The following is a 27,500-nucleotide window of genomic DNA, read 5'->3' on the forward strand; positions in this document are numbered from 1 at the left end:
TCCCCAGATCCACGGATGTCTTTGTGAGAATGCCACTCTAGCATTCAGTCCCAGCCCTCTGTCTCATCACGTTCTCTAGTCCCAGCCCCCTGTCTCATCACGTTCTCTAGTCCCAGCCCCCTGTCTCATCACGTTCTCTAGGCCCAGCCCTCTGTCTCATCACGTTCTCTAGGCCCAGCCCTCTGTCTCATCACGTTCTCTAGGCCCAGCCCCCTGTCTCATCACGTTCTCTAGTCCCAGCCCTCTGTCTCATCACGTTCTCTAGGCCCAGCCCCCTGTCTCATCACGTTCTCTAGGCCCAGCCCCTGTCTCATCACGTTCTCTAGTCCCAGCCCTCTGTCTCATCACATTCTCTAGTCCCAGCCCTCTGTCTCATCACGTTCTCTAATCCCAGCCCTCTGTCTCATCACGTTCTCTAGTCCCAGCCCTCTGTCTCATCACGTTCTCTAACGAGACCTTGGAGAAAAGTACATGCTTGTTTTGTTTTCATCCTAGAAAAAAGAGACACTTGGGAAAGAACAGACTTTTTTTCTGTTGTTGGCTGTTGCACATGGCCTTGAAACAAACAACATTCTATCTTTATCAGGTCCACCAGGTGTGTTGGTGCTGGGCTGGAACAAAAGCCTCCACTCCCAGTAGTGCCAGGGGATAAGTAGTATTTGTAGTGTAATTTAGCTGGTTGTATTTGCTCTGTGGGAGATGGTTCTGTTTGCCGGGACTTGATCAGCTAACCTCTCACATCCCTCCCTCTGTCTAGTGGTGCTGCCGTCTGTTCCTCTGACCCCAGCGCATCGGGACCGCCTCTACCGGACCCCGTCCACCACCCCTGTCAGAAAACCACCCCTGCAGACCACCACCCCTGCCCTCACCCCCTTTCACTCCCTGGCCCCTGCACACCCCCACATCACCCTCACCCCCAGCCCTCCACGGCTGTCAGACAAGAGACAGAGGCTAAAAGAACACCGCAGGACCAGCGCTTTGGGACTGGGACCCCCCGGCCCTCACCCCGACCACGACCCCAATCCAACGGGGGACCTGGTGGACCCCAGACTCCGTTGGCATGGCGACCAGGACAAGCCCAAGGGCAAGCGTCAGTGCAAGACTAAACACACCACCCAGAGGGAGAGAGAGAGAGAGAGACTGGGGAATGAAGAACTGAGGGAAGAGAGGGAGAGAGAGAACTGAGGAATGAAGAACTGAGGGAAGAGAGGGAGAATAAGGTGAGTGGAACACACACACTCCTTTTCACGCTTTTGTGCACAGACTCTTGTGGAAACATTCTCTCTGTTTTTTTGTAATCCTCTCTCCCAGTGTGTGAGAGATTGAGTCCTCTGTGTTCCACTGTGTGTTCCCATTGGCTGAAATCCCCCCCTGGGCAGAGCCCCTTAAATATGCTTCAAATCACAACCATGTTGATTATTACAATTATGGAGCTTATTGGAGCTCACTGGGAAAGCTCAGAGGGAGATGTGCTTGGGGTCACTGCGAGTGTGTGTTTGTGTGTCGCTGCTGTGACCTCCCCCTGCTCTGAGCACAATCCGCCCCAGACTGGAAGAGGAGGGATGGAAGGAGTGAGGGAGGGAGGAAGGGAAACAGGGTGGAGGGTGAGTGTGCTCTAGAGGTCTGGACTGTGTGACGGAAGCACATTCTCCACAAAACACAGCAACCCCAGGGAGCAGGAATGGGCCTCGGCTGGTGTGTCATGTCTGTGAGAGCCTTAGTCTCTGGCTATGTAGACCACAATACTGAGTATACTGCAGGAGGTGTGTGTGTGTGTGTGTGTGTGTGTGTGTGTGTGTGTGTGTGTGTGTGTGTGTGTGTGTGTGTGTGTGTGTGTGTGTGTGTGTGTGTGTGTGTGTGTGTGTGTGTGTGTGTGTGTGCGCGTGCGCTGGCGTGTGTGTGTGTGTGCGCTGGCGTGCGTGCTGGCGTGTCTGTCCGTCCAGCCCTGAGGAATTACCCAGCGCAGCAGCTGTCAGCACGGCACCTGCAGAATCACACCACGTACACACACACACACACACACACACACACACACACACACACACACACACACACACACACACACACACACACACACACACACACACACACACACACCCCTCCTCCCGAGCCTCTCTGCTCCCTTTCCTCTCTTTCTCCTCCTCCTTCCGCCTGCTGCGGTATTCACACACACACACCCAGAGATCTCTCCGGGGCAGATGCGGTGGCTGTATCCTGTTTGCTGTTCGCTGGCTGCTGCGAGCGCCGTCGCTGACAGACGTGTCCACACACACACACACACACACACTGTGCAGATCTATATCATGAAAGCATCGTAACGTCTTTATGTTACTTTCCTTTTAGAAGAGTCACATTCATTTAACGTGTCTTCAGAATGTGTCAAATCAGAATGCGGAGCCTAAATATGGAGGGGTTTTCAGATCCCATTTCAAATATAGCATTTTATCATCTCATACATGGAGGTAATATTTACATAAAACGTTGTTACACTCAGGGTAACAATCTAGATGTAGCAACCATCATCTATTGATATTAACTGGATAACCAACCATCAACTATTGATATTAACTGGATAACCAACCATCAACTATTGATATTAACTGGATAACCAACCATCAACTATTGATACTAACTGGATAACCAACCATCAACTATTGATATTAACTGGATAACCAACCATCAACTATTGATATTAACTGGATAACCAACCATCAACTATTGATATTAACTGGATAACCAACCATCAACTATTGATACTAACTGGATAACCAACCATCAACTATTGATATTAACTGGATAACCAACCATCAACTATTGATATTAACTGGATAACCAACCATCAACTATTGATATTAACTGGATAACCAACCATCATCTATTGATATTAACTGGATAACCAACCATCAACTATTGATATTAACTGGATAACCAACCATCAACTATTGATATTAACTGGATAACCAACCATCAACTATTGATACTAACTGGATGGCCAACCATCAACTATTGATACTAACTGGATATCCAACCAACTATTGATATTAACTGGATAACCACCCATCAACTATTGATACTAAATGGATGGCCAACCATCAGGAATGTGTATTTGTAACTGCAGTGTTGAATTTGTAACTGCAGTGTTGTTGAGGATAAATGAGTAGAATTTGTAACTGCAGTGTTGAGGATATATGAGTAGAATTTGTAGCTGCAATGTTGTTGAAGATATATGAGTAGAATTTGTAACTGCAGTGTTGTTCAGGATATATGAGTAGAATTTGTAACTGCAGTGTTGTTCAGGATATATGAGTAGAATTTGTAACTGCAGTGTTGTTGAGGATATATGAGTAGAATTTGTAGCTGCAGTGTTGAGGATATATGAGTAGAATTTGTAGTAGCTGTTACGGTTAATGAGTGATGAGGTGTGGAGTCAGGCGCAGAGAGCAAAAGATGTGGGAAAAAAACACGCTTTAATGTCCCGGAAACATAACATGAACAAACGTGGAAACACAAATGAACAGAAATATAAACGGACAGCGTGAGACCCAAATGCAAACAAAAATACACTCAAACAACAAAACAGACGAACAAGCCCGCACGAAACAGAAGCGGGCTGAACAGACTATATATACCCCTATCCTAACAACCAAACAAGAAACAGGTGCTACCAAATAGACAGAACTAAAGGAACACAGAACAACAGATCGGCGATAGCTAGTAGACCGCCGAGCGCCACCCGAACAAGAAGGGGAGTCACCTTCGGTAATATTCGTGACAATTGCAGTGTTGTTGAGGATAAATGAGTAGAATTTGTAGCTGCAGTGTTGTTGAGGATATATGCGTAGAATTTGTAGTTGCAGTTTTGTTGAGGATAAATGAGTAGAATTTGTAGTTGCAGTGTTGTTGAGGATATATGAGTAGAATTTGTAGTTGCAGTTTTGTTGAGGATAAATGAGTAGAATTTGTAGTTGCAGTGTTGTTGAGGATATATGCGTAGAATTTGTAGTTGCAGTTTTGTTGAGGATAAATGAGTAGAATTTGTAGTTGCAGTGTTGTTGAGGATATATGCGTAGAATTTGTAGTTGCAGTGTTGTTGAGGATATATGAGTAGAATTTGTAGCTGCAGTGTTGTTGAGGATATATGAGTAGAATTTGTAGCTGCAGTGTTGTTGAGGATATATGCGTAGAATTTGTAGTTGCAGTGTTGTTGAGGATATATGCGTAGAATTTGTAGCTGCAGTGTTGTTGAGGATATATGAGTAGAATTTGTAACTGCAGTGTTGAGGATATATGAGTAGAATTTGTAACTGCCTAACTTATAACAGTGTTACAAAGGAAGCGTATGAGGAAAATCAGCTTTTTGTTAGGAGCTTTACATTTTGGAGGAACAATTGGGTGCGCGTGTATCCTGGGGCATTTCTGGCGGTGGGCAGTCAAGTCACGCTCTCGCTCCCCCCCATCTCTCTGTGACAAGCCAGTGCTCATGGTTATAAATGACTTTGCGAGGCCACGGCCAGGGCCCCTGGAGAAGCACTGACATTTATTAGCCCCGCCACCGCGCAGCCACCACGTGTGTGTGTGTGTGTGTGTGTGTGTGTGTGTGTGTGTGTACACACACACACACACACACACACACACACACACACACACACACACACACACACACACACACACACACACACACACACACACACACACACACACACACACACACACACACACACACACACACACAACCTGTGGTCGGGAATAATTAGCACTTCACCCTAGACTAGACCAGCGACCCTAATCTCCATAGAGGGAGAGGAAGGAGTAGGGAAAATGGAGGGAGAGAGAAGAAAGGAAGTGGAGGACGGCATAAAGGATAACCTCCGCAGAGAGGGTGAGGACGGAGGGGGAGAGAAGAAAGGAAGTGGAGGACGGCATAAAGGATAACCTCCGCAGAGAGGGTGAGGACTGAGGGGGAGAGAAGAAAGGAAGTGGAGGACGGCATAAAGGATAACCTCCGCAGAGAGGGTGAGGACGGAGGGGGAGAGAAGAAAGGAAGTGGAGGACGGCATAAAGGATAACCTCCGCAGAGAGGGTGAGGACTGAGGGGGAGAGAAGAAAGGAAGTGGAGGACGGCATAAAGGATAACCTCCGCAGAGAGGGTGAGGACGGAGGGGGAGAGAAGAAAGGAAGTGGAGGACGGCATAAAGGATAACCTCCGCAGAGAGGGTGAGGACTGAGGGGGAGAGAAGAAAGGAAGTGGAGGACGGCATAAAGGATAACCTCCGCAGAGAGGGTGAGGACTGAGGGGGAGGGAAGAAAGGAAGTGGAGGACGGCATAAAGGATAACCTCCGCAGAGAGGGTGAGGACGGAGGGGGAGAGAAGAAAGGAAGTGGAGGACGGCATAAAGGATAACCTCTGCAGAGAGGGTGAGGACTGAGGGGGAGGGAAGAAAGGAAGTGGAGGACGGCATAAAGGATAACCTCCGCAGAGAGGGTGAGGACGGAGGGGGAGAGAAGAAAGGAAGTGGAGGACGGCATAAAGGATAACCTCTGCAGAGAGGGTGAGGACTGAGGGGGAGAGAAGAAAGGAAGTGGAGGACGGCATAAAGGATAACCTCCGCAGAGAGGGTGAGGACGGAGGGGGAGAGAAGAAAGGAAGTGGAGGACGGCATAAAGGATAACCTCCGCAGAGAGGGTGAGGACGGAGGGGGAGAGAAGAAAGGAAGTGGAGGACGGCATAAAGGATAACCTCCGCAGAGAGGGTGAGGACGGAGGGGGAGGGAAGAAAGGAAGTGGAGGACGGCATAAAGGATAACCTCCGCAGAGAGGGTGAGGACGGAGGGGGAGGGATGGAAGAGAGCAGCCCAGACTGTAAAAATAGAGGGAAGGGGAGTCTGAAACAGCGCTCTAATAACCTCAGTATCGTGTTCCTCTTTCAGACTCTCTCTCTCCTCTGTTCTGTTGTTCCCCCACTCCACGGCCATGTGTCAGGTGTGTCAGTATGGGACGAGCCTGTAGGGCAGCGTCTTTTCGAGCCACACACACACACCCACAGGAGAGAGGATAGCGTTATCTCAGTATGTGTGTGTGGAAGCTTTCTGTGGAAGATCTGACTCTTCCATTCTCTCTCTCTCTCCCTCCCTCATCACACACAGCAGGTCAAGGAAAAGCGATGCAGCGAGAAGCGGAGGTCTTCATCCCTGTCGGATTACTCCCCCTCCTCCCCCGCCCCCCCTCTCACCCTGCCCCCCCAGCTCAGCCCTCTCCCCAGCCCTACAGAGACCCAGGACCGCACGCCAACCCCCTCCAACCCCCCGGTGCACACCTCTACCCCTGCCAACCGACCCATGCCTCCTGAGGCCCGCAGGCTCATCGTCAACAAGAACGCAGGAGAGACCCTGCTCCAGAGGGCTTCCCGCCTAGGATACGAGGTAAGATGATTTGATAACATATGTGGAAGGGCTGTACAGGGTGCTAGTGTGTTGGTTTGAAGGGCTGTACAGGGTGCTAGTGTGTTGGTTTGAAGGGCTGTACAGGGTGCTAGTGTGTTGGTTTGAAGGGCTGTACAGGGTGCTAGTGTGTTGGTTTGAAGGGCTGTACAGGGTGCTAGTGTGTTGGTTTGAAGGGCTGTACAGAGTGCTAGTGTGTTGGTTTGAAGGGCTGTACGGGGTGCTAGTGTGTTGGTTTGAAGGGCTGTACGGGGTGCTAGTGTGTTGGTTTGAAGGGCTGTACAGGGTGCTAGTGTGTTGGTTTGAAGGGCTGTACAGGGTGCTAGTGTGTTGGTTTGAAGGGCTGTACAGGGTGCTAGTGTGTTGGTTTGAAGGGCTGTACAGGGTGCTAGTGTGTTGGTTTGAAGGGCTGTACAGGGTGCTAGTGTGTTGGTTTGAAGGGCTGTACAGGGTGCTAGTGTGTTGGTTTGAAGGGCTGTACAGGGTGCTAGTGTGTTGGTTTGAAGGGCTGTACGGGGTGCTAGTGTGTTGGTTTGAAGGGCTGTACAGGGTGCTAGTGTGTTGGTTTGAAGGGCTGTACAGGGTGCTAGTGTGTTGGTTTGAAGGGCTGTACAGGGTGCTAGTGTGTTGGTTTGAAGGGCTGTACAGGGTGCTAGTGTGTTGGTTTGAAGGGCTGTACAGGGTGCTAGTGTGTTGGTTTGAAGGGCTGTACGGGGTGCTAGTGTGTTGGTTTGAAGGGCTGTACAGGGTGCTAGTGTGTTGGTTTGAAGGGCTGTACAGGGTGCTAGTGTGTTGGTTTGAAGGGCTGTACAGGGTGCTAGTGTGTTGGTTTGAAGGGCTGTACAGGGTGCTAGTGTGTTGGTTTGAAGGGCTGTACAGGGTGCTAGTGTGTTGGTTTGAAGGGCTGTACGGGGTGCTAGTGTGTTGGTTTGAAGGGCTGTACAGGGTGCTAGTGTGTTGGTTTGAAGGGCTGTACAGGGTGCTAGTGTGTTGGTTTGAAGGGCTGTACGGGGTGCTAGTGTGTTGGTTTGAAGGGCTGTACTGGGTGCTAGTGTGTTGGTTTGAAGGGCTGTACGGGGTGCTAGTGTGTTGGTTTGAAGGGCTGTACAGGGTGCTAGTGTGTTGGTTTGAAGGGCTGTACAGGGTGCTAGTGTGTTGGTTTGAAGGGCTGTACAAGGTGCTAGTGTGTTGGTTTGAAGGGCTGTACGGGGTGCTAGTGTGTTGGTTTGAAGGCCTGTACGGGGTGCTAGTGTGTTGGTTTGAAGGGCTGTACGGGGTGCTAGTGTGTTGGTTTGAAGGGCTCTCTCCCTTCACTTGCCTAAGAGACGAGAGACCATGTGAGAGCCGTCCACCAGGCACAGAGCTCAGAGCTGTCGCCTAGCTAGCTTACACACTGCTTTCCCTCTCTCTCTCTCTCTTCTCCTCTCTCTCTCTCTCTCTCTCTCTCTCTCTCTCTCTCTCTCTCTCTCTCTCTCTCTCTCTCTCTCTCTCTCTCTCTCTCTCTCTCTCTCTCTCTCACACACACACTGCTCTCCCACATACACTCACCCTGCTCTCTCACACACAGACCTGGAGTATGGCTCTGCTCTCTTCTCTCTCCAAATCTCCAGTAGCTCTTAACCCTTTCCTACCACATCCAACCCAGTTTCCCAAAACTATATTTTTATATTTCTAAAAAAAACACAATTTGGATCAAAATTCCTCTTCTCACTTTCCTGGTCTAAACCCTGGGAATATTAGGAATATTGGGATTAAGGCCGTCCATGACTAATTTGTCCTTCCAGATTAATGAGCCTGTGGATTAGTTCCAGCAGGGCTGCCTGAAAGGACTGGCACCGCTCGCAGGAAACCAACCATTAATGCTGTTTGGAACGCATGACTCGTCCTCTCGCTCCCTTCCTCCTCCCTTCATCCCCATCTTCTTACTCTCCAATGCAAAACATGGTCGTTTTAAAGGAGACTGCAGTAGAAAGACAACCTTTTGAGACGCGGTGAGATGAGCTGGGGGTAGAGAGTAGAGCTCGAACGAGTAATCGGAATGGCCGATTAATTAGGGCCGATTTCATAACAATCGGAAATCCGTATTTTTGGGGCGCCGATTTGGCGATCTTTTTATTTTATTTATTTTTTAATTTTGTTTTAAAAAATGAACACCTTTATTTAATATTTATTTAACTAGGCAAGTCAGTTAAGAACACATTCTTATTTTCAATGATGGCCTAGAAGCGGTGGGTTAACTGCCTCGTTCAGGGGCAGAACGACAGATTTTCACCTTGTCAGCTTGGGGGATACAATCTTGCAACCTTACAGTTAACTAGTCCAACGCAATAACAACCTGCCTCTCTCTCGTTGCACTCCACAAGGAGACTAACTGCCTGTTATGCGAATGCAGTAAGCCAAGGTAAGTTGCTAGCTAGCATTAAACTTATCTTATAAAAAAACAATCAATCATAATCACTAGTTAACTACACATGGTTGATGATATGACTAGATATTATCTAGCGTGTCCTGCGTTGCATATAATGTGACTAAGCATACAAGTATCTAAGTATCTGACTGAGCGGTGATAGGCAGAAGCAGGTGTGTAAACATTCATTCAAGCTGCACTTTCGTGCGTTTTGCCAGCAGCTCTTCGTTGTGCGTCAAGCATTGCGCTGTTTATGACTTCAAGCCTATCAACTCCCGAGATGAGGCTGGTGTAACCGAAGTGAAATGGCTAGCTAGTTAGCGCGCACTAAAAGCATTTTAAACGTCACTCGCTCTGAGCCTTCTAATAGTTGTTTCCCTTGCTCTGCATGGGTAACGCTGCTTCGAGGGTGGCTGTTGTCGTTGTGTTCCTAATTCGAGCCCAGGGAGGAGCGAGAAGAGGGACGGAAGCTATACTGTTACACTGGCAATACTATAGTGCCTATAAGAACATCCAATAGTCAAAGGTATATGAAATGCAAATGGTGTAGAGGGAAATAGTCCTATAATTCCTATAATAACTACAACCTAAAACTTCTTACCTGGGAATATTGAAGACTCATGTTAAAAGGAACCAGCAGCTTTCATATGTTCTCATGTTCTGAGCAAGGAACTGAAACGTTAGCTTTCCTACATAGCACATATTGCACTTTTACTTTCTTCTCCAACACTTTGTTTTTGCATTATTTAAACCAATTTGAACATGTTTCATTATTTACTTGAGGCTAAATTGATTTTATTGATATATTATATTAAGTTAAAATAAGTGTTCATTCAGTATTGTTGTAATTGTCATTATTACAAGTAAATGTAAAAAAAATCGTCCGATTAATCGGTATCGGATTTTTTTGGTCCTCCAATAATCGTTATCGGTATCCTCGTTGAAAAATCATAATCGGTCGACCTCTAGTAGAGAGAGTCTCAAAGTGAATGTGGTGTTTACCTGAGGTGGACAGCAGGACAGATAGAGTTGGTGTTGGAGGGAATTGGTAGTGTGTTCTATGAAATGGGAAGATGAAACAGTTTGGAGGTGGGAGAAATGGTTTCCCTCTAGATCAAAGGTAGGGTTGGTTTTAGTAGACCAGCGTCTGTGGCCAGGGTTTTGAGTGTGTGTGTGTGTGTGCTCTCCGTAGTGTGCTTACTGGAGGCAGTGAGGGAGGCGCTCCAGACGAGCTCTTTGATTTATACGAGAGGAGAGGAGGAGGAGGAGGGCAGATTTAATCCTGTAGCGTCCACTCTCCTCCTCCCTTCCCTTGTTCTTCTTCTCCTCCGCTGGCCCTGTCCGCCCCTGAGCCCTCTCTCCCTCCCTCGGTCCCCGCTCGGCGCCTCTAGACATGGCTGCTGTGTTTGAGCGTAAACTCAACGGCATCTTGTTTTTCTAGCCTTCAGGGTTTTTTCCTCCCTCTATGTCCCCTTCCCTCGCTTCCTCTCTCTCCCTCCTTCACTTCCTCCCTCCCTCTCTCCCTGGCTCCCTCCCTCCTTCAGCAGGCCCCCGACAGGAAGCTTTTCTAACTGCCTGCGTGTGATAAGCCACAAGCAGCTCCCTGGGGCCGCACTCTCTTTCTCTCTCTCTCTCTCTCTCTCTCTCTCTCTCTCTCTCTCTCTCTCTCTCTCTCTCTCTCTCTCTCTCTCTCTCTCTCTCTCTCTCTCTCTCTCTCTCGCTCTCTCTCGCACACAGCGCAGCACGGAACAGCAGACAGTGAGCACTGTAGAGAATGCAAGAGAGAGAGGAAGACTGTGAAATACGACAGGGCCGTGAGGCCGGGCCTTTCAACGCGCCGCTCCCTCCCTCCCCTCCCCCCCTTCCTCTCCTCCTCCCCCTCCACTCCACACGCTGGGCTTGCTGCCTGCCAGCCTGCTTTCGTTTCACAGCCCCTCCAAAACAAGTTCCAGTCAGTGTGCAAAACTGGGAGGCTCCGTTGGATCGATCTCTCCCGCAATCTTCACACTTGTATCACTTAGCCTTAGGACTGCCTTTAATTACACTCACTCACAGCGCACACACGCACTCACTCACAGCACACACACACACTCACTCCACACTCACCACACTCACACCACACGCATGCAAATTCACACTCGGATTGTGGCATATCACTCCGGCAGCAGTGCAGAATCTCAATTCCGTGCGTGTGTGTGTGTGTGTGTGTGTGTGTGTGTGTGTGTGTGTGTGTGTGTGTGTGTGTGTGTGTGTGTGTGTGTGTGTGTGTGTGTGTGTGTGTGTGTGTGTGTGTGTGTGTGTGTGTGTGTGTGTGTGTGTGTGTGTGTGTGTGTGTGTGTGTGGGTGATGTATATATCTACAGTGAGTCTTGTGTATTTGTGTGTGGTTTTGGAGTGCAGTGTTTGTGAGTGGAATGAGGATCTGTGGTGAGGCATGGCATTGGTTTGTGCTTCTTACTGTGGTTGCAAGAGACTGTTGATTTTATCTGCTTGAATGGTTGACTTTGGTCATGCAGCCATTTCCATAGTCTCTCTGATCACAGCATCTATTCATTATTATAACTGGGAGAGAGCAGCTATCAGTTCACCACTAATAGTATTTAGATTTTATTCAGCTGTTTGACTTTGTCTTATTTATTCATATGAATTGGGTGTATTTGTTAAATAGGGAATATCTAGATCATTTGTGACTTTGTCTTATTTATTCATATGAATTGGGTGTATTTGTTAAATAGGGAATATCTAGATCATTTGTGACTTTGTCTTATTTATTCATATGAATTGGGTGTATTTGTTAAATAGGGAATATCTAGATCATTTGTGACTTTGTCTTATTTATTCATATGAATTGGGTGTATTTGTTAAATAGGGAATATCTAGATCATTTGTGACTTTGTCTTATTTATTCATATGAATTGGGTGTATTTGTTAAATAGGGAATATCTAGATCATTTGTGACTTTGTCTTATTTATTCATATGAATTGGGTGTATTTGTTAAATAGGGAATATCTAGATCATTTGTGACTTTGTCTTATTTATTCATATGAATTGGGTGTATTTGTTAAATAGGGAATATCTAGATCATTTGTGACTTTGTCTTATTTATTCATATGAATTGGGTGTATTTGTTAAATAGGGAATATCTAGATCATTTGTGACTTTGTCTTATTTATTCATATGAATTGGGTGTATTTGTTAAATAGGGAATATCTAGATCATTTGTGACTTTGTCTTATTTATTCATATGAATTGGGTGTATTTGTGAAATAGGGAATATCTAGATCATTTGTGACTTTGTCTTATTTATTCATATGAATTGGGTGTATTTGTTAAATAGGGAATATCTAGATCATTTGTGACTTTGTCTTATTTATTCATATGAATTGGGTGTATTTGTTAAATAGGGAATATCTAGATCATTTGTGACTTTGTTTACCATTAAAATAAGCGATAGGATCCACCATGTTGCTTGCTTCTGTCATGGAGGGAAGGAGGTGAGGGAAGGAGGTGAGGGAAGGAGGTGAGGTCAATGTTCATGGATGGAAGGAGGTGAGGTCAATGTTCATGGATGGAAGGAGGTGAGGGAAGGAGGTGAGGGAAGGAGGTGAGGTCAATGTTCATGGATGGAAGGAGGTGAGGGAAGGAGGTGAGGGAAGGAGGTGAGGGAAGGAGGTGAGGGAAGGAGGTGAGGTCAATGTTCATGGATGGAAGGAGGTGAGGGAAGGAGGTGAGGTCAATGTTCATGGATGGAAGGAGGTGAGGGAAGGAGGTGAGGTCAATGTTCATGGATGGAAGGAGGTGAGGGAAGGAGGTGAGGTCAATGTTCATGGATGGAAGGAGGTGAGGGAAGGAGGTGAGGTCAATGTTCATGGATGGAAGGAGGTGAGGGAAGGAGGTGAGGTCAATGTTCATGGATGGAAGGAGGTGAGGTCAATGTTCATGGATGGAAGGAGGTGAGGGAAGGAGGTGAGGTCAATGTTCATGGATGGAAGGAGGTGAGGGAAGGAGGTGAGGTCAATGTTCATGGATGGAAGGAGGTGAGGTCAATGTTCATGGATGGAAGGAGGTGAGGGAAGGAGGTGAGGTCAATGTTCATGGATGGAAGGAGGTGAGGGAAGGAGGTGAGGGAAGGAGGTGAGGTCAATGTTCATGGATGGAAGGAGGTGAGGGAAGGAGGTGAGGGAAGGAGGTGAGGGAAGGAGGTGAGGGAAGGAGGTGAGGTCAATGTTCATGGATGGAAGGAGGTGAGGGAAGGAGGTGAGGTCAATGTTCATGGATGGAAGGAGGTGAGGGAAGGAGGTGAGGTCAATGTTCATGGAGGGAAGGAGGTGAGGGAAGGAGGTGAGGTCAATGTTCATGGATGGAAGGAGGTGAGGGAAGGAGGTGAGGTCAATGTTCATGGATGGAAGGAGGTGAGGGAAGGAGGTGAGGGAAGGAGGTGAGGTCAATGTTCATGGATGGAAGGAGGTGAGGGAAGGAGGTGAGGTCAATGTTCATGGATGGAAGGAGGTGAGGGAAGGAGGTGAGGTCAATGTTCATGGATGGAAGGAGGTGAGGGAAGGAGGTGAGGTCAATGTTCATGGATGGAAGGAGGTGAGGGAAGGAGGTGAGGTCAATGTTCATGGATGGAAGGAGGTGAGGGAAGGAGGTGAGGTCAATGTTCATGGATGGAAGGAGGTGAGGGAAGGAGGTGAGGTCAATGTTCATGGATGGAAGGAGGTGAGGGAAGGAGGTGAGGTCAATGTTCATGGATGGAAGGAGGTGAGGGAAGGAGGTGAGGTCAATGTTCATGGATGGAAGGAGGTGAGGTCAATGTTCATGGATGGAAGGAGGTGAGGGAAGGAGGTGAGGTCAATGTTCATGGATGGAAGGAGGTGAGGTCAATGTTCATGGATGGAAGGAGGTGAGGGAAGGAGGTGAGGTCAATGTTCATGGATGGAAGGAGGTGAGGGAAGGAGGTGAGGTCAATGTTCATGGATGGAAGGAGGTGAGGGAAGGAGGTGAGGTCAATGTTCATGGATGGAAGGAGGTGAGGGAAGGAGGTGAGGTCAATGTTCATGGATGGAAGGAGGTGAGGTCAATGTTCATGGATGGAAGGAGGTGAGGGAAGGAGGTGAGGTCAATGTTCATGGATGGAAGGAGGTGAGGGAAGGAGGTGAGGTCAATGTTCATGGATGGAAGGAGGTGAGGTCAATGTTCATGGATGGAAGGAGGTGAGGGAAGGAGGTGAGGTCAATGTTCATGGATGGAAGGAGGTGAGGGGGAAGGAGGTGATGGGGAAGGAGGTGAGGTCAATGTTCATGGATGGAAGGAGGTGAGGGTGAGGAAGGAAGGGAGGGAAGGAGGTGAGGGAAGGAGGTGAGGGAAGGAGGTGAGGGAAGGAGGTGAGGTCAATGTTCATGGATGGAAGGAGGTGGCGCTTGTAACGCCAGGGTAGTGGGTTCGATGGATGGACCAGGAGGTGATGGGGAATGTATGCACATGTTCATGATGGAAGGAGGTGGAGGGAAGGAGGTGAGGTAAATGTTCATATAGGATTATTATATTATATTATTATTATATATATTATATTATATTAATATTATTATTATTATTATATTATTATTATTATTATGGATTATTATTATTATTATATTATATTATTATTATTATATTATTATTATTATTATATTATTATTATTATTATTATTATATTATTATTATTATTATTATTATTATTATTAGGTCAATGTTCATGGATGGAAGGAGGTGAGGGAAGGAGGTGAGGTCAATGTTCATGGATGGAAGGAGGTGAGGGAAGGAGGTGAGGTCAATGTTCATGGATGGAAGGAGGTGAGGGAAGGAGGTGAGGTCAATGTTCATGGATGGAAGGAGGTGAGGGAAGGAGGTGAGGTCAATGTTCATGGATGGAAGGAGGTGAGGGAAGGAGGTGAGGGAAGGAGGTGAGGGAAGGAGGTGAGGTCAATGTTCATGGATGGAAGGAGGTGAGGGAAGGAGGTGAGGTCAATGTTCATGGATGGAAGGAGGTGAGGGAAGGAGGTGATGGATGGAAGGAGGTGAGGGAAGGAGGTGAGGTCAATGTTCATGGATGGAAGGAGGTGAGGGAAGGAGGTGAGGGAAGGAGGTGAGGGAAGGAGGTGAGGGAAGGAGGTGAGGTCAATGTTCATGGATGGACGGAGGTGAGGGAAGGAGGTGAGGGAAGGAGGTGAGGTCAATGTTCATGGATGGAAGGAGGTGAGGGAAGGAGGTGAGGTCAATGTTCATGGATGGAAGGAGGTGAGGGAAGGAGGTGAGGTCAATGTTCATGGATGGAAGGAGGTGAGGGAAGGAGGTGAGGTCAATGTTCATGGATGGAAGGAGGTGATGGATGGAAGGAGGTGAGGGAAGGAGGTGAGGTCAATGTTCATGGATGGAAGGAGGTGAGGGAAGGAGGTGAGGGAAGGAGGTGAGGGAAGGAGGTGAGGTCAATGTTCATGGATGGAAGGAGGTGAGGGAAGGAGGTGAGGGAAGGAGGTGAGGTCAATGTTCATGGATGGAAGGAGGTGAGGGAAGGAGGTGAGGGAAGGAGGTGAGGGAAGGATAGAAAGTGCATGTTAATGGAGACTAGTCCTCCTGTCTTTGTGTTGTCATGTTCATTGTGGACCAGCTAGCAGCGGGAACAAACACACACACACTCGACACAGTGCGTCTCCAGGTCAATGTTCACACACACAGCCCTGAGGCTGTCGCTCTTACATTTGACATTTTAGTCATTTATGGCAAAGCTTATCCAGAGTGACTTGCATACATATAATATAATATTTTTGTATTTTAATTTTACTGGTCCTCCGTGGGAATGGAACCCACAATGCTCTTCCAACTGAGCTAGGGAAGGGACCAGTCAAAGTTTGGATGCATATTTCAGAATCCTTTAGTCTTTGGATGCATGAGGTGAGGGAAGGAGGTGAGGTCAATGTTCATGGATGGAAGGAGGTGAGGGAAGGAGGTGAGGTCAATGTTCATGGATGGAAGGAGGTGAGGGAAGGAGGTCTCTCAATGTTCATGGATGGAAGGAGGTGAGGGAAGGAGGTGAGGTCAATGTTCATGGATGGAAGGAGGTGAGGGAAGGAGGTGAGGTCAATGTTCATGGATGGAAGGAGGTCTCTCTCTCCTCTCTGAGGTCAATGTTCATGGATCTCTCTCTCTCTCTCTCTCTCTGAGGTCAATGTTCATGGATGGAAGGAGGTGAGGGAAGGAGGTGAGGTCAATGTTCATGGATGGAAGGAGGTCTCTCTCTCTCTGAGGTCAATGTTCATGGATGGAAGGAGGTGAGGGAAGGAGGTGAGGGAAAGGTCCTGCTGTGCCGAGGCTGGGTTGTGGGATATGTTAATGAGGCTGGGTTGAAAATGAGTCAAGGCTTTGTCCTATACCTGCCAGAACTAATAACACACACCGGGATGGGCATACCTAATTGTACTCATTTGCATGCTTAGGTGTCCAAAGTAACTGATTGTCCTCACACATGCTATCCATGGAAAAAAACACTGGAGGTTTTATTCCTCAAGAGTTCACAGGAATGACAATTTAAAAACACACGTGCAGCACATTCAATACAGACACTCATAAAGGCTAACAAACACCTATAGCTCTGCCCTCTAAAAATGCATGCTCACGCCATCTCTGAGGTCAATGTCTCACTCACACACACATAGGCCCTTATGTGAGAGTGCTGTAGGGTGTTATCTCAGCTCGTATCCTCCTCTCTTGTCTATCTGCCAGACCTCAGAGACAGAGCCATTCAGACACATCCCCAGTGAGGTGCACACACACACACACACACACACACACACACACACACACACACACACACACACATGGATGGAACACACACACACAACACACAGGTCAACACACATGGATGGACACACACAGGGAACACACACCCTCTCCATATCCCCAGGCCCCCCACTGCTCTCTCGACACCCCAATCTTCATGCCACCCTCCCCCTCCTCCCCACTCCAACGCTGTACTCCCACTCACTGGCTGGATGAGTAGGGAAAAAGCCAGAGAAAGAGAGGGAGAAAGGAGAGATCAATGTTCAATGGAAAAGCTCCACTTAGTGTGCCCCGGCCTTTTCACGCTCCCCTCACGCTCCCTTCTCCCTGCTCCTCTGTTCTTTTCTCTCCATCGTAATACACTGTGTGGTCTCCTAGTCTTTGTCTGCTGGTGAATGCAGGGTAAAATTAGAACCAGCATTAGAGAGAGCTCTAAACCACGCTGTTGTTTTTCACTTCCTGATTATCTAAACGGCGCCGGCCTAGATGGCGCTTAGGACACATTGAAAAATGGACAGTATGCCTGTGTAGCATGTGTGTATGTCCGAGTGTGCGTGTGTATCCCAGTCTGTCAAGTGTTAGTAGATGAGAAACAACACTTCTTTTTGAGACTTGTCTATCATTACTGTATGTGAGGGAGTTAGGTAGGTAGTGTGTGGTGTGGTTGTGTTCTCTAGGTGATAGAGTAGCTATAGGGTTAACAGTCTGCGTGGGGGGGGGGGCTGGAAGGCCATCCACCCTGAGGAGGAAGAGATGAAAGAGGAACTATGAAGGGAGAGTGTGAGGTGGGTGTTTTACTGCGGCGGGAAAGAAATCAACAACCCTGTGCTCTCCACTGCGCTCCTCTCCTCTGGCGGCCATTAAAGCTGTGCTTTATCATGTGTTTAATGCCCCGCTTAGCTCCACCGACCGACCAGCCGGCTGGAAAACAGACAGACCTCCACAGCTCACTACAGCCCGCTGTGCTTTTAATATGTGGAACTGTACCATGTACACGTTCATAGCAGAATGAGGCCTAGTAGCTACCACACCACAGTAGTAGACTAGTAGCTACCACACCACAGTAGTAGACTAGTAGCTACCACACCACAGTAGTAGACTAGTAGCTACCACAGTAGTAGACTAGTAGCTACCACACCACAGTAGTAGACTAGTAGCTACCACACCACAGTAGTAGACTAGTAGCTACCACAGTAGTAGACTAGTAGCTACCACAGTAGTAGACTAGTAGCTACCACACCACAGTAGTAGACTAGTAGCTACCACAGCAGTAGACTAGTAGCTACCACACCACAGTAGTAGACTAGTAGCTACCACACCACAGTAGTAGACTAGTAGCTACCACAGTAGTAGACTAGTAGCTACCACACCACAGTAGTAGACTAGTAGCTACCACACCACAGTAGTAGACTAGTAGCTACCACACCACAGCAGTAGACTGGTAGCTACCACACCACAGCAGTAGACTAGTAGCTACCACACCACAGTAGTAGACTAGTAGCTACCACACCACAGTAGTAGACTAGTAGCTACCACACCACAGTAGTAGACTAGTAGCTGCCACATCACAGCAGTAGTTGAAAGTAGCTACCACACCACAGCAGTAGACTAGTAGCTACCACACCACAGTAGTAGACTAGTAGCTACCACATTTAGTAGACTAGTAGCTACCACACCACAGTAGTAGACTAGTAGCTGCCACATCACAGCAGTAGACTAGTAGCTGCCACATCACAGCAGTTAGACTAGTAGCTACCAAACCACAGCGTGTAGACATTCAATACAGACACTCACCACAGGCTAACAAAGACTAGTAGCTCCACCTCTAAAAATGCATGACTAGTAGCTACCACACCGCAGCAGTAGACTAGTAGCTACCACACACAGTAGACTAGTAGCTACCACACCACAGCAGTAGACTAGTAGCTACCACACCCCAGTAGTAGACTAGTAGCTACCACACCACAGAAGTAGACTAGTAGCTACCACACCACAGTAGTAGACTAGTAGCTACCACACCACAGCAGTAGACTAGTAGCTACCAAACCACACACACAGTAGTACACACACACACACTAGTAGCTACCACACCACCCAGTAGACTAGTAGCTACCACACCACAGTCCAGTAGACTGGTAGCTACCCACCACAGCTGGAGACTAGTAGCTACCACACCACAGTAGTAGAAAGTAGCTACCACACCACAGAAGTAGACTAGTAGCTACCACACCACAGCAGTAGACTAGTAGCTACCACACCACAGCAGTAGACTAGTAGCTACCACACCACAGTAGTAGACTAGTAGCTACCACACCACAACAGTAGACTAGTAGCTACCACACCACAGTAGTAGACTAGTAGCTACCACACCACAGCAGTAGACTAGTAGCTACCACACCACAGTAGTAGACAAGTAGCTACCACACCACGGTAGTAGACTAGTAGCTACCACAGTAGTAGACCAGTAGCTACCACACCACAGTAGTAGACTAGTAGCTACCACACCACAGTAGTAGACTAGTAGCTACCACAGTAGTAGACTAGTAGCTACCACACCACAGTGTAGACTAGTATGCCTAGACTAATAGCTACCACAGTAGTAGACGAGTAGCTACCACAGTAGTAGACTAGTAGCTACCACACCACAGTAGTAGACTAGTAGCTACCACACCACAGTAGTAGACTAGTAGCTGCCACAGTAATAGACTAGTAGCTGCCACAGTAGTAGACTAGTAGCTGCCACAGTAGTAGACTAGTAGCTGCCACATCACAGTAGTAGACTGGTAGCTACCACACCACGGTAGTAGACTAGTAGCTACCACACCACGGTAGTAGACTAGTAGCTACCACACCACAGCAGTAGACTAGTAGCTACCACACCACAGTAGTAGACTAGTAGCTACCACACCACAGTAGTAAACTAGTAGCTACCACACCACAGTAGTAGACTAGTAGCTACCACACCACAGCAGTAGACTAGTAGCTACCACACCACAGCAGTAGACTAGTAGCTACCACACCACAGTAGTAGCCTAGTAGCTACCACACCACAGTAGTAGCCTAGTAGCTACCACACCACAGTTGTAGACTTGTAGCTACCACACCACAGTAGTAGACTAGTAGCTACCACAGTAGTAGACTAGTAGCTACCACACCACAGTAGTAGACTAGTAGCTACCACACCACAGTAGTAGACTAGTAGCTACCACAGTAGTAGACTAGTAGCTACCACAGTAGTAGACTAGTAGCTACCACACCACAGTAGTAGACTAGTAGCTACCACAGCAGTAGACTAGTAGCTACCACACCACAGTAGTAGACTAGTAGCTACCACACCACAGTAGTAGACTAGTAGCTACCACAGTAGTAGACTAGTAGCTACCACACCACAGTAGTAGACTAGTAGCTACCACACCACAGTAGTAGACTAGTAGCTACCACACCACAGCAGTAGACTGGTAGCTACCACACCACAGCAGTAGACTAGTAGCTACCACACCACAGTAGTAGACTAGTAGCTACCACACCACAGTAGTAGACTAGTAGCTACCACACCACAGTAGTAGACTAGTAGCTGCCACATCACAGCAGTAGACTAGTAGCTACCACACCACAGCAGTAGACTAGTAGCTACCACACCACAGTAGTAGACTAGTAGCTACCACACCACAGTAGTAGACTAGTAGCTACCACACCACAGTAGTAGACTAGTAGCTGCCACATCACAGCAGTAGACTAGTAGCTGCCACATCACAGCAGTAGACTAGTAGCTACCACACCACAGCGGTAGACTAGTAGCTACCACACCACAGCGGTAGACTAGTAGCTACCACACCACAGCGGTAGACTAGTAGCTACCACACCGCAGCAGTAGACTAGTAGCTACCACACCGCAGCAGTAGACTAGTAGCTACCACACCACAGCAGTAGACTAGTAGCTACCACACCCCAGTAGTAGACTAGTAGCTACCACACCACAGAAGTAGACTAGTAGCTACCACACCACAGTAGTAGACTAGTAGCTACCACACCACAGCAGTAGACTAGTAGCTACCAAACCACAGTAGTAGACTAGTAGCTACCACACCACAGCAGTAGACTAGTAGCTACCACACCACAGTAGTAGACTGGTAGCTACCACACCACAGAAGTAGACTAGTAGCTACCACACCACAGTAGTAGACTAGTAGCTACCACACCACAGAAGTAGACTAGTAGCTACCACACCACAGCAGTAGACTAGTAGCTACCACACCACAGCAGTAGACTAGTAGCTACCACACCACAGTAGTAGACTAGTAGCTACCACACCACAACAGTAGACTAGTAGCTACCACACCACAGTAGTAGACTAGTAGCTACCACACCACAGCAGTAGACTAGTAGCTACCACACCACAGTAGTAGACAAGTAGCTACCACACCACGGTAGTAGACTAGTAGCTACCACAGTAGTAGACCAGTAGCTACCACACCACAGTAGTAGACTAGTAGCTACCACACCACAGTAGTAGACTAGTAGCTACCACAGTAGTAGACTAGTAGCTACCACACCACAGTAGTAGACTAATAGCTACCACAGTAGTAGACGAGTAGCTACCACAGTAGTAGACTAGTAGCTACCACACCACAGTAGTAGACTAGTAGCTACCACACCACAGTAGTAGACTAGTAGCTGCCACAGTAATAGACTAGTAGCTGCCACAGTAGTAGACTAGTAGCTGCCACAGTAGTAGACTAGTAGCTGCCACATCACAGTAGTAGACTGGTAGCTACCACACCACGGTAGTAGACTAGTAGCTACCACACCACGGTAGTAGACTAGTAGCTACCACACCACAGCAGTAGACTAGTAGCTACCACACCACAGTAGTAGACTAGTAGCTACCACACCACAGTAGTAAACTAGTAGCTACCACACCACAGTAGTAGACTAGTAGCTACCACACCACAGCAGTAGACTAGTAGCTACCACACCACAGCAGTAGACTAGTAGCTACCACACCACAGTAGTAGCCTAGTAGCTACCACACCACAGTTGTAGACTTGTAGCTACCACACCACAGTAGAAGACTAGTAGCTACCACACCACAGTAGTAGACTAGTAGCTACCACACCACAGTAGTAGACTAGTAGCTACCACACCACAGTAGTAGACTAGTAGCTACCACAGTAGTAGACTAGTAGCTACCACACCACAGTAGTAGACTAGTAGCTACCACACCACAGTAGTAGACTTGTAGCTACCACACCACAGTAGAAGACTAGTAGCTACCACACCACAGCAGTAGACTAGTAGCTACCACACCACAGCAGTAGACTAGTAGCTACCACACCACAGTAGTAGACTAGTAGCTGCCACATCACAGCAGTAGACTAGTAGCTACCACACCACAGCAGTAGACTAGTAGCTACCACAGCAGTAGACTAGTAGCTGCCACACCACAGTTGTAGACTTGTAGCTACCACACCACAGTAGAAGACTAGTAGCTACCACACCACAGTAGTAGACTAGTAGCTACCACACCACAGTAGTAGACTAGTAGCTACCACACCACAGTAGTAGACTAGTAGCTACCACAGTAGTAGACTAGTAGCTACCACACCACAGTAGTAGACTAGTAGCTACCACACCACAGTAGTAGACTTGTAGCTACCACACCACAGTAGAAGACTAGTAGCTACCACACCACAGCAGTAGACTAGTAGCTACCACACCACAGCAGTAGACTAGTAGCTACCACACCACAGCAGTAGACTAGTAGCTGCCACATCACAGCAGTAGACTAGTAGCTACCACACCACAGCAGTAGACTAGTAGCTACCACAGCAGTAGACTAGTAGCTGCCACAGTAATAGACTAGTAGCTGCCACAGTAGTAGACTAGTAGCTGCCACAGTAGTAGACTGGTAGCTGCCACATCACGGTAGTAGACTGGTAGCTACCACACCACGGTAGTAGACTAGTAGCTACCACACCACGGTAGTAGACTAGTAGCTACCACACCACGGTAGTAGACTGGTGGTGGCTGCGCCACGGTAGTAGACTTGTAACTACCACGGTAGTAGACTGGTGGCGGTAGCACCAAGGTAGTAGACTAGTGGCGGAAGCACCATGGTAGTTGTCTGGTGGCGGCAGCACCACGGTAGTAGACTGGTGGCGGCAGCACCACGGTAGTAGACTGGTGGTGGCAGCACCACGGTAGTTGTCTGGTGGCGGCAGCACCACGGTAGTAGACTGGTGGCGGCAGCACCACGGTAGTAGACTGGTGGCGGCAGCACCACGGTAGTAGACTGGTGGCGGCAGCACCACGGTAGTAGACTGGTGGTGGCTGCGCCACGGTAGTAGACTTGTAACTACCACGGTAGTAGACTGGTGGCGGTAGCACCAAGGTAGTAGACTAGTGGCGGCAGCACCACGGTAGTTGACTGGTGGCGGCAGCGCCACGGTAGTAGACTAATAACTACCACGGTAGTAGACTGGTGGCGGCAGAACCACGGTAGTAGACTGGTGGCGGCAGCACCACGGTAGTAGACTGGTGGCGGCAGCACCACGGTAGTAGACTGGTGGCGGCAGCACCACGGTAGTAGACTGGTGGCGGCAGCGCCACGTTACGAGGCGCAGGACACCGTTTGCTTTCAGCGCTTAAGTTTTGGATTTGAAGTAGTGTGTTTGAGTGGAGAGGGACTGTAGGGCCTATGTTTGAGCACTGTTTGTGAGCTGGTTTTTTTTGGAGAAGAGTCCATTTGAGAAGAGTGGGGGCTTCTGGTCGTTTGAACACTGTGTACTGTGTTATGGTCTATTTTGTTGTCCACCAGGCATGCCAACCGCAATGCCAGCTCTCGCTGTTTAGCGCATAAGTTGCCACGGCACTGGCAGTAGCAGGAGTTGGACTCATTTGTTGCCACGGCAGCCACACGACCACTCTGTATCTAAAGATACATACACTCTCTCTGTGTGTGTGTGTGTGCGCTCAGCTCCCAGCACCGCGGTGGGGAGCTGTGAATGAATTCTATGAATACGGGTCGGGAGGGAGGGCACGTCAAAGCTGCGTTACGCTAGCTGAATGCTAATGTCTGTTTCTGCTCTCTGTGGAGCGCTGCTGCTTGTCTCCATCTTTCTCACTCTCTTTCTCTGGACCTCTCTCTCTTTCCACACTTCGCTACCCTGGTTCCTTCTGTTTGTCTGGGGTTGTGTGTGTGGTTTGATGCTAGCCACACTGGGCTGACTGGAAGGGTGTGTGTGGTTTGATGCTAGCCACACTGGGCTGAACTGGAAGGGTGTGTGTGGTTTGATGCTAGCCACACTGGGCTGACTGGAAGGGTGTGTGTGGTTTGATGCTAGCCACACTGGGCTGACTGGAAGGGTGTGTGTGGTTTGATGCTAGCCACACTGGGCTGACTGGAAGGGTGTGTGTGGTTTGATGCTAGCCACACTGGGCTGACTGGAACTGGGGCTGCCACACTGGGCTGACTGGAAGGGTGTGTGTGGTTTGATGCTAGCCACACTGGGCTGACTGGAAGGGTGTGTGTGGTTTGATGCTAGCCACACTGGGCTGACTGGAAGGGTGTGTGTGGTTTGATGCTAGCCACACTGGGCTGAACTGGAAGGGTGTGTGTGGTTTGATGCTAGCCACACTGGGCTGACTGGAAGGGTGTGTGTGGTTTGATGCTAGCCACACTGGGCTGACTGGAAGGGTGTGTGTGGTTTGATGCTAGCCACACTGGGCTGACTGGAAGGGTGTGTGTGGTTTGATGCTAGCCACACTGGGCTGACTGGAAGGTGTGTGTGGTTTGATGCTAGCCACACTGGGCTGACTGGAAGGGTGTGTGTGGTTTGATGCTAGCCACACTGGGCTGACTGGAAGGGTGTGTGTGGTTTGATGCTAGCCACACTGGGCTGAACTGGAAGGGTGTGTGTGGTTTGATGCTAGCCACACTGGGCTGAACTGGAAGGGTGTGTGTGGTTTGATGCTAGCCACACTGGGCTGACTGGAAGGGTGTGTGTGGTTTGTTAACGACGCCCGCCGCGCAGCGCTATCTGACACGGGTAAATGAGTACATAGACAGAAGAGAGACTGCTGACTGATTGGCTTTATTCTGCTGTTCTCATTCTGACTGGATTCTATCATTAACAATATACTACAGGACTACATATTTCCGTTATCGAGGACTTTTTAGGTATATACATTCATATGCCTTGCTATGTTGTTGTCTTAGGTCTCTCTTTATGTAGTGGTGTCTCGTCGTGATGTGTGTTTTGTACTATATTTACATTTTTAATCCCAGCCCCCGTCCCCGCAGGAGGCCTTTAGCCTTTTGGTAGGCCGTCATTGTAAATAAGTATTTGTTCTTAGCTGACTTGCCTAGTTTTAATGAAGGTTATATAAATAAAACTAATATTGTCATTGTGTTAGCCATAGTCACCTTGCTTTGGTCAGGACTTGGAGTCAGCAAACTGTCTATAGAATTGCAATTCATTCTAATTCTTTGCCACTGTGACTCATGACATGAGTCATGTTAAAGAGATACTTCAGGATTTTGGCAATGTTTCCCAGGAGTCAGAAGAACTCGTGGACACCATGTATATGTCTCCGCATGCGGTTTGAACGAAGTTGCTAACTAGCGCAACTGTAATTGCCAACTAGAGTTATCGCAAGGCCTAGAAGTGTCTACCTCTAACGTCCTTCATACTGGACTCAAACATACAACTGGTAACCGCAAGTTCATCTGAGGCTGGGGAAGTAAATAAAGGGCCTCATTGCCAAAATTACGAAGTATCCTCTTAAGGCCAGGCACAGAAAGTGAAAGTAAGTGAATTGAAATTGAATCCCTCCTCAATGGAAAAAATAATTGGCCATTTAAAAAAAAAATCCAAACCTGAATTCAATTTGGTTTAATCCCCTTTACTGAATGGAGCTGGGTGGGGAGAAACAATTTAATGGCCCCTGCTTCCCTGCTGTTGGTTTAAAGGATCTCTCTGCTAGGAGGCATTCCGGCTCAAACATACTCTCCAGTGGCTCAGAATCCCAGGTTTTTAGGAGCAACTGCGCAGCCATTGTGGATATGGTCCATAACTGGCCAGCCTGAGCCATCACACACAGCCATCCAAATCCATTACCCAGATGTTAGTAGAAAATATATGGGACCGTTCAGGAGGGACAGATTGACTGGGCTATTTTGAGCCGCCCAGGCAGCCGTTTGATAAGACTTATTGAAGAATGAAAGGCTCAGCGACCACTCCACAGCATTTACATAGAGATGGGAATCAGAGCGGAGGCTCCTGGAATGGCTTACCTTCCACTGCCCTGGTTGAGAGGATGAGGGATGAGAACCGCACAGATCCAGTTCTCTGGACCAGTTCCAGTTCGACCTCTCTTGGACACCATCTTCTGATATTAGAAGGACTGGCTAAGAGGGTCTAGGTAGGGTTGAGCCAGTCTGATACAGATAGTGTAGTAGGTACTTGATATTAGGACTGGCTAAGAGGGTCTAGGTAGGGTTGAGTCAGTCTGATACAGATAGTGTGGTAGGTACTTGATATTAGGACTGGCTAAGAGGGTCTAGGTAGGGTTGAGTCAGTCTGATACAGATAGTGTAGTAGGTACTTGATATTAGGACTGGCTAAGAGGGTCTAGGTAGTGTTGAGCCAGTCTGATACAGATAGTGTAGTAGGTACTATACTGAGGAATAACATGGGGTCTAGGTAGTGTTGAGCCAGTCTGATACAGATAGTGTAGTAGGTACTATACTGAGGAATAACATGGGGTCTAGGTAGGGTTGAGTCAGTCTGATACAGATAGTGTAGTAGGTACTATACTGAGGAATAACATGGGGTCTAGGTAGTGTTGAGCCAGTCTGATACAGATAGTGTAGTAGGTACTATACTGAGGAATAACATGGGGTCTAGGTAGGGTTGAGTCAGTCTGATACAGATAGTGTAGTAGGTACTTGATATTAGGACTGGCTAAGAGGGTCTAGGTAGGGTTGAGTCAGTCTGATACAGATAGTGTAGTAGGTACTTGATATTAGGACTGGCTAACAGGGTCTAGGTAGGGTTGAGTCAGTCTGATACAGATAGTGTAGTAGGTACTTGATATTAGGACTGGCTAAGAGGGTCTAGGTAGTGTTGAGTCAGTCTGATACAGATAGTGTAGTAGGTACTTGATATTAGGACTGGCTAAGAGGGTCTAGGTAGGGTTGAGTCAGTCTGATACAGATAGTGTAGTAGGTACTTGATATTAGGACTGGCTAACAGGGTCTAGGTAGGGTTGAGTCAGTCTGATACAGATAGTGTAGTAGGTACTAAGCTGAGGAATAACACAGGGTCTAGGTAGGGTTGAGTCAGTCTGATACAGATAGTGAGGTATGTACTTGATATTAGGACTGGCTAAGAGGACTGGCTAACTAGCTAATTAGGACTGGCTAACTAGCTAATTAGGACTGGCTAACCCCTCTGTCCCCTGTCTGTGGAGACCCTAACCCCTCTGTCCCTTGTCTGTGGAGACCCTAACCCCTCGGTCCCCTGTCTGTGGAGACCCTGACCCCTCTGTCCCCTGTCTGTGGAGACCCTAACCCCTCTGTTCCCTGTCTGTGGAGACCCTAACCCCTCTGTCCCCTGTCTGTGGAGACCCTAACCCCTCGGTCCTCTGTCTGTGGAGACCCTAAACCCTTTGTTCCCTGTCTGTGGAGACCCTAACCCCTCTGTCCCCTGTCTGTGGAGACCCTAACCCCTCTGTCCCTTGTCTGTGGAGACCCTAACCCCTCGGTCCCCTGTCTGTGGAGACCCTGACCCCTCTGTCCCCTGTCTGTGGAGACCCTAACCCCTCTGTTCCCTGTCTGT

General features: G+C 48.2%; 2 protein-coding genes across 2 annotated transcripts in view; both read left to right on the forward strand.

Moving 5' to 3' along the window:
• Positions 1 to 6,281, forward strand: part of LOC124020205 (BCL-6 corepressor-like) — a gene marked incomplete at its 5' end in the record, with an annotated part of 15,825 nt that extends 9,544 nt beyond the window's left edge. The window contains 2 exons of the mRNA XM_046335535.1: positions 758 to 1,220; positions 6,144 to 6,281. Coding sequence (XP_046191491.1) covers positions 758 to 1,185 — 428 coding nt within the window. The remainder of the gene's footprint in view (positions 1 to 757; positions 1,221 to 6,143) is intronic.
• Positions 5,971 to 27,500, forward strand: part of LOC124020202 (BCL-6 corepressor-like) — a 51,884-nt gene continuing 30,354 nt past the window's right edge. Inside the window, exons 1-2 of the mRNA XM_046335533.1 lie at positions 5,971 to 5,979; positions 6,144 to 6,419. Of these exons, the coding sequence (XP_046191489.1) occupies positions 5,971 to 5,979; positions 6,144 to 6,419 (285 nt within the window). The remainder of the gene's footprint in view (positions 5,980 to 6,143; positions 6,420 to 27,500) is intronic.

This window comes from Oncorhynchus gorbuscha, unplaced genomic scaffold (assembly GCF_021184085.1).
Source record: "Oncorhynchus gorbuscha isolate QuinsamMale2020 ecotype Even-year unplaced genomic scaffold, OgorEven_v1.0 Un_scaffold_769, whole genome shotgun sequence".
NCBI lineage: Eukaryota > Metazoa > Chordata > Actinopteri > Salmoniformes > Salmonidae > Oncorhynchus > Oncorhynchus gorbuscha.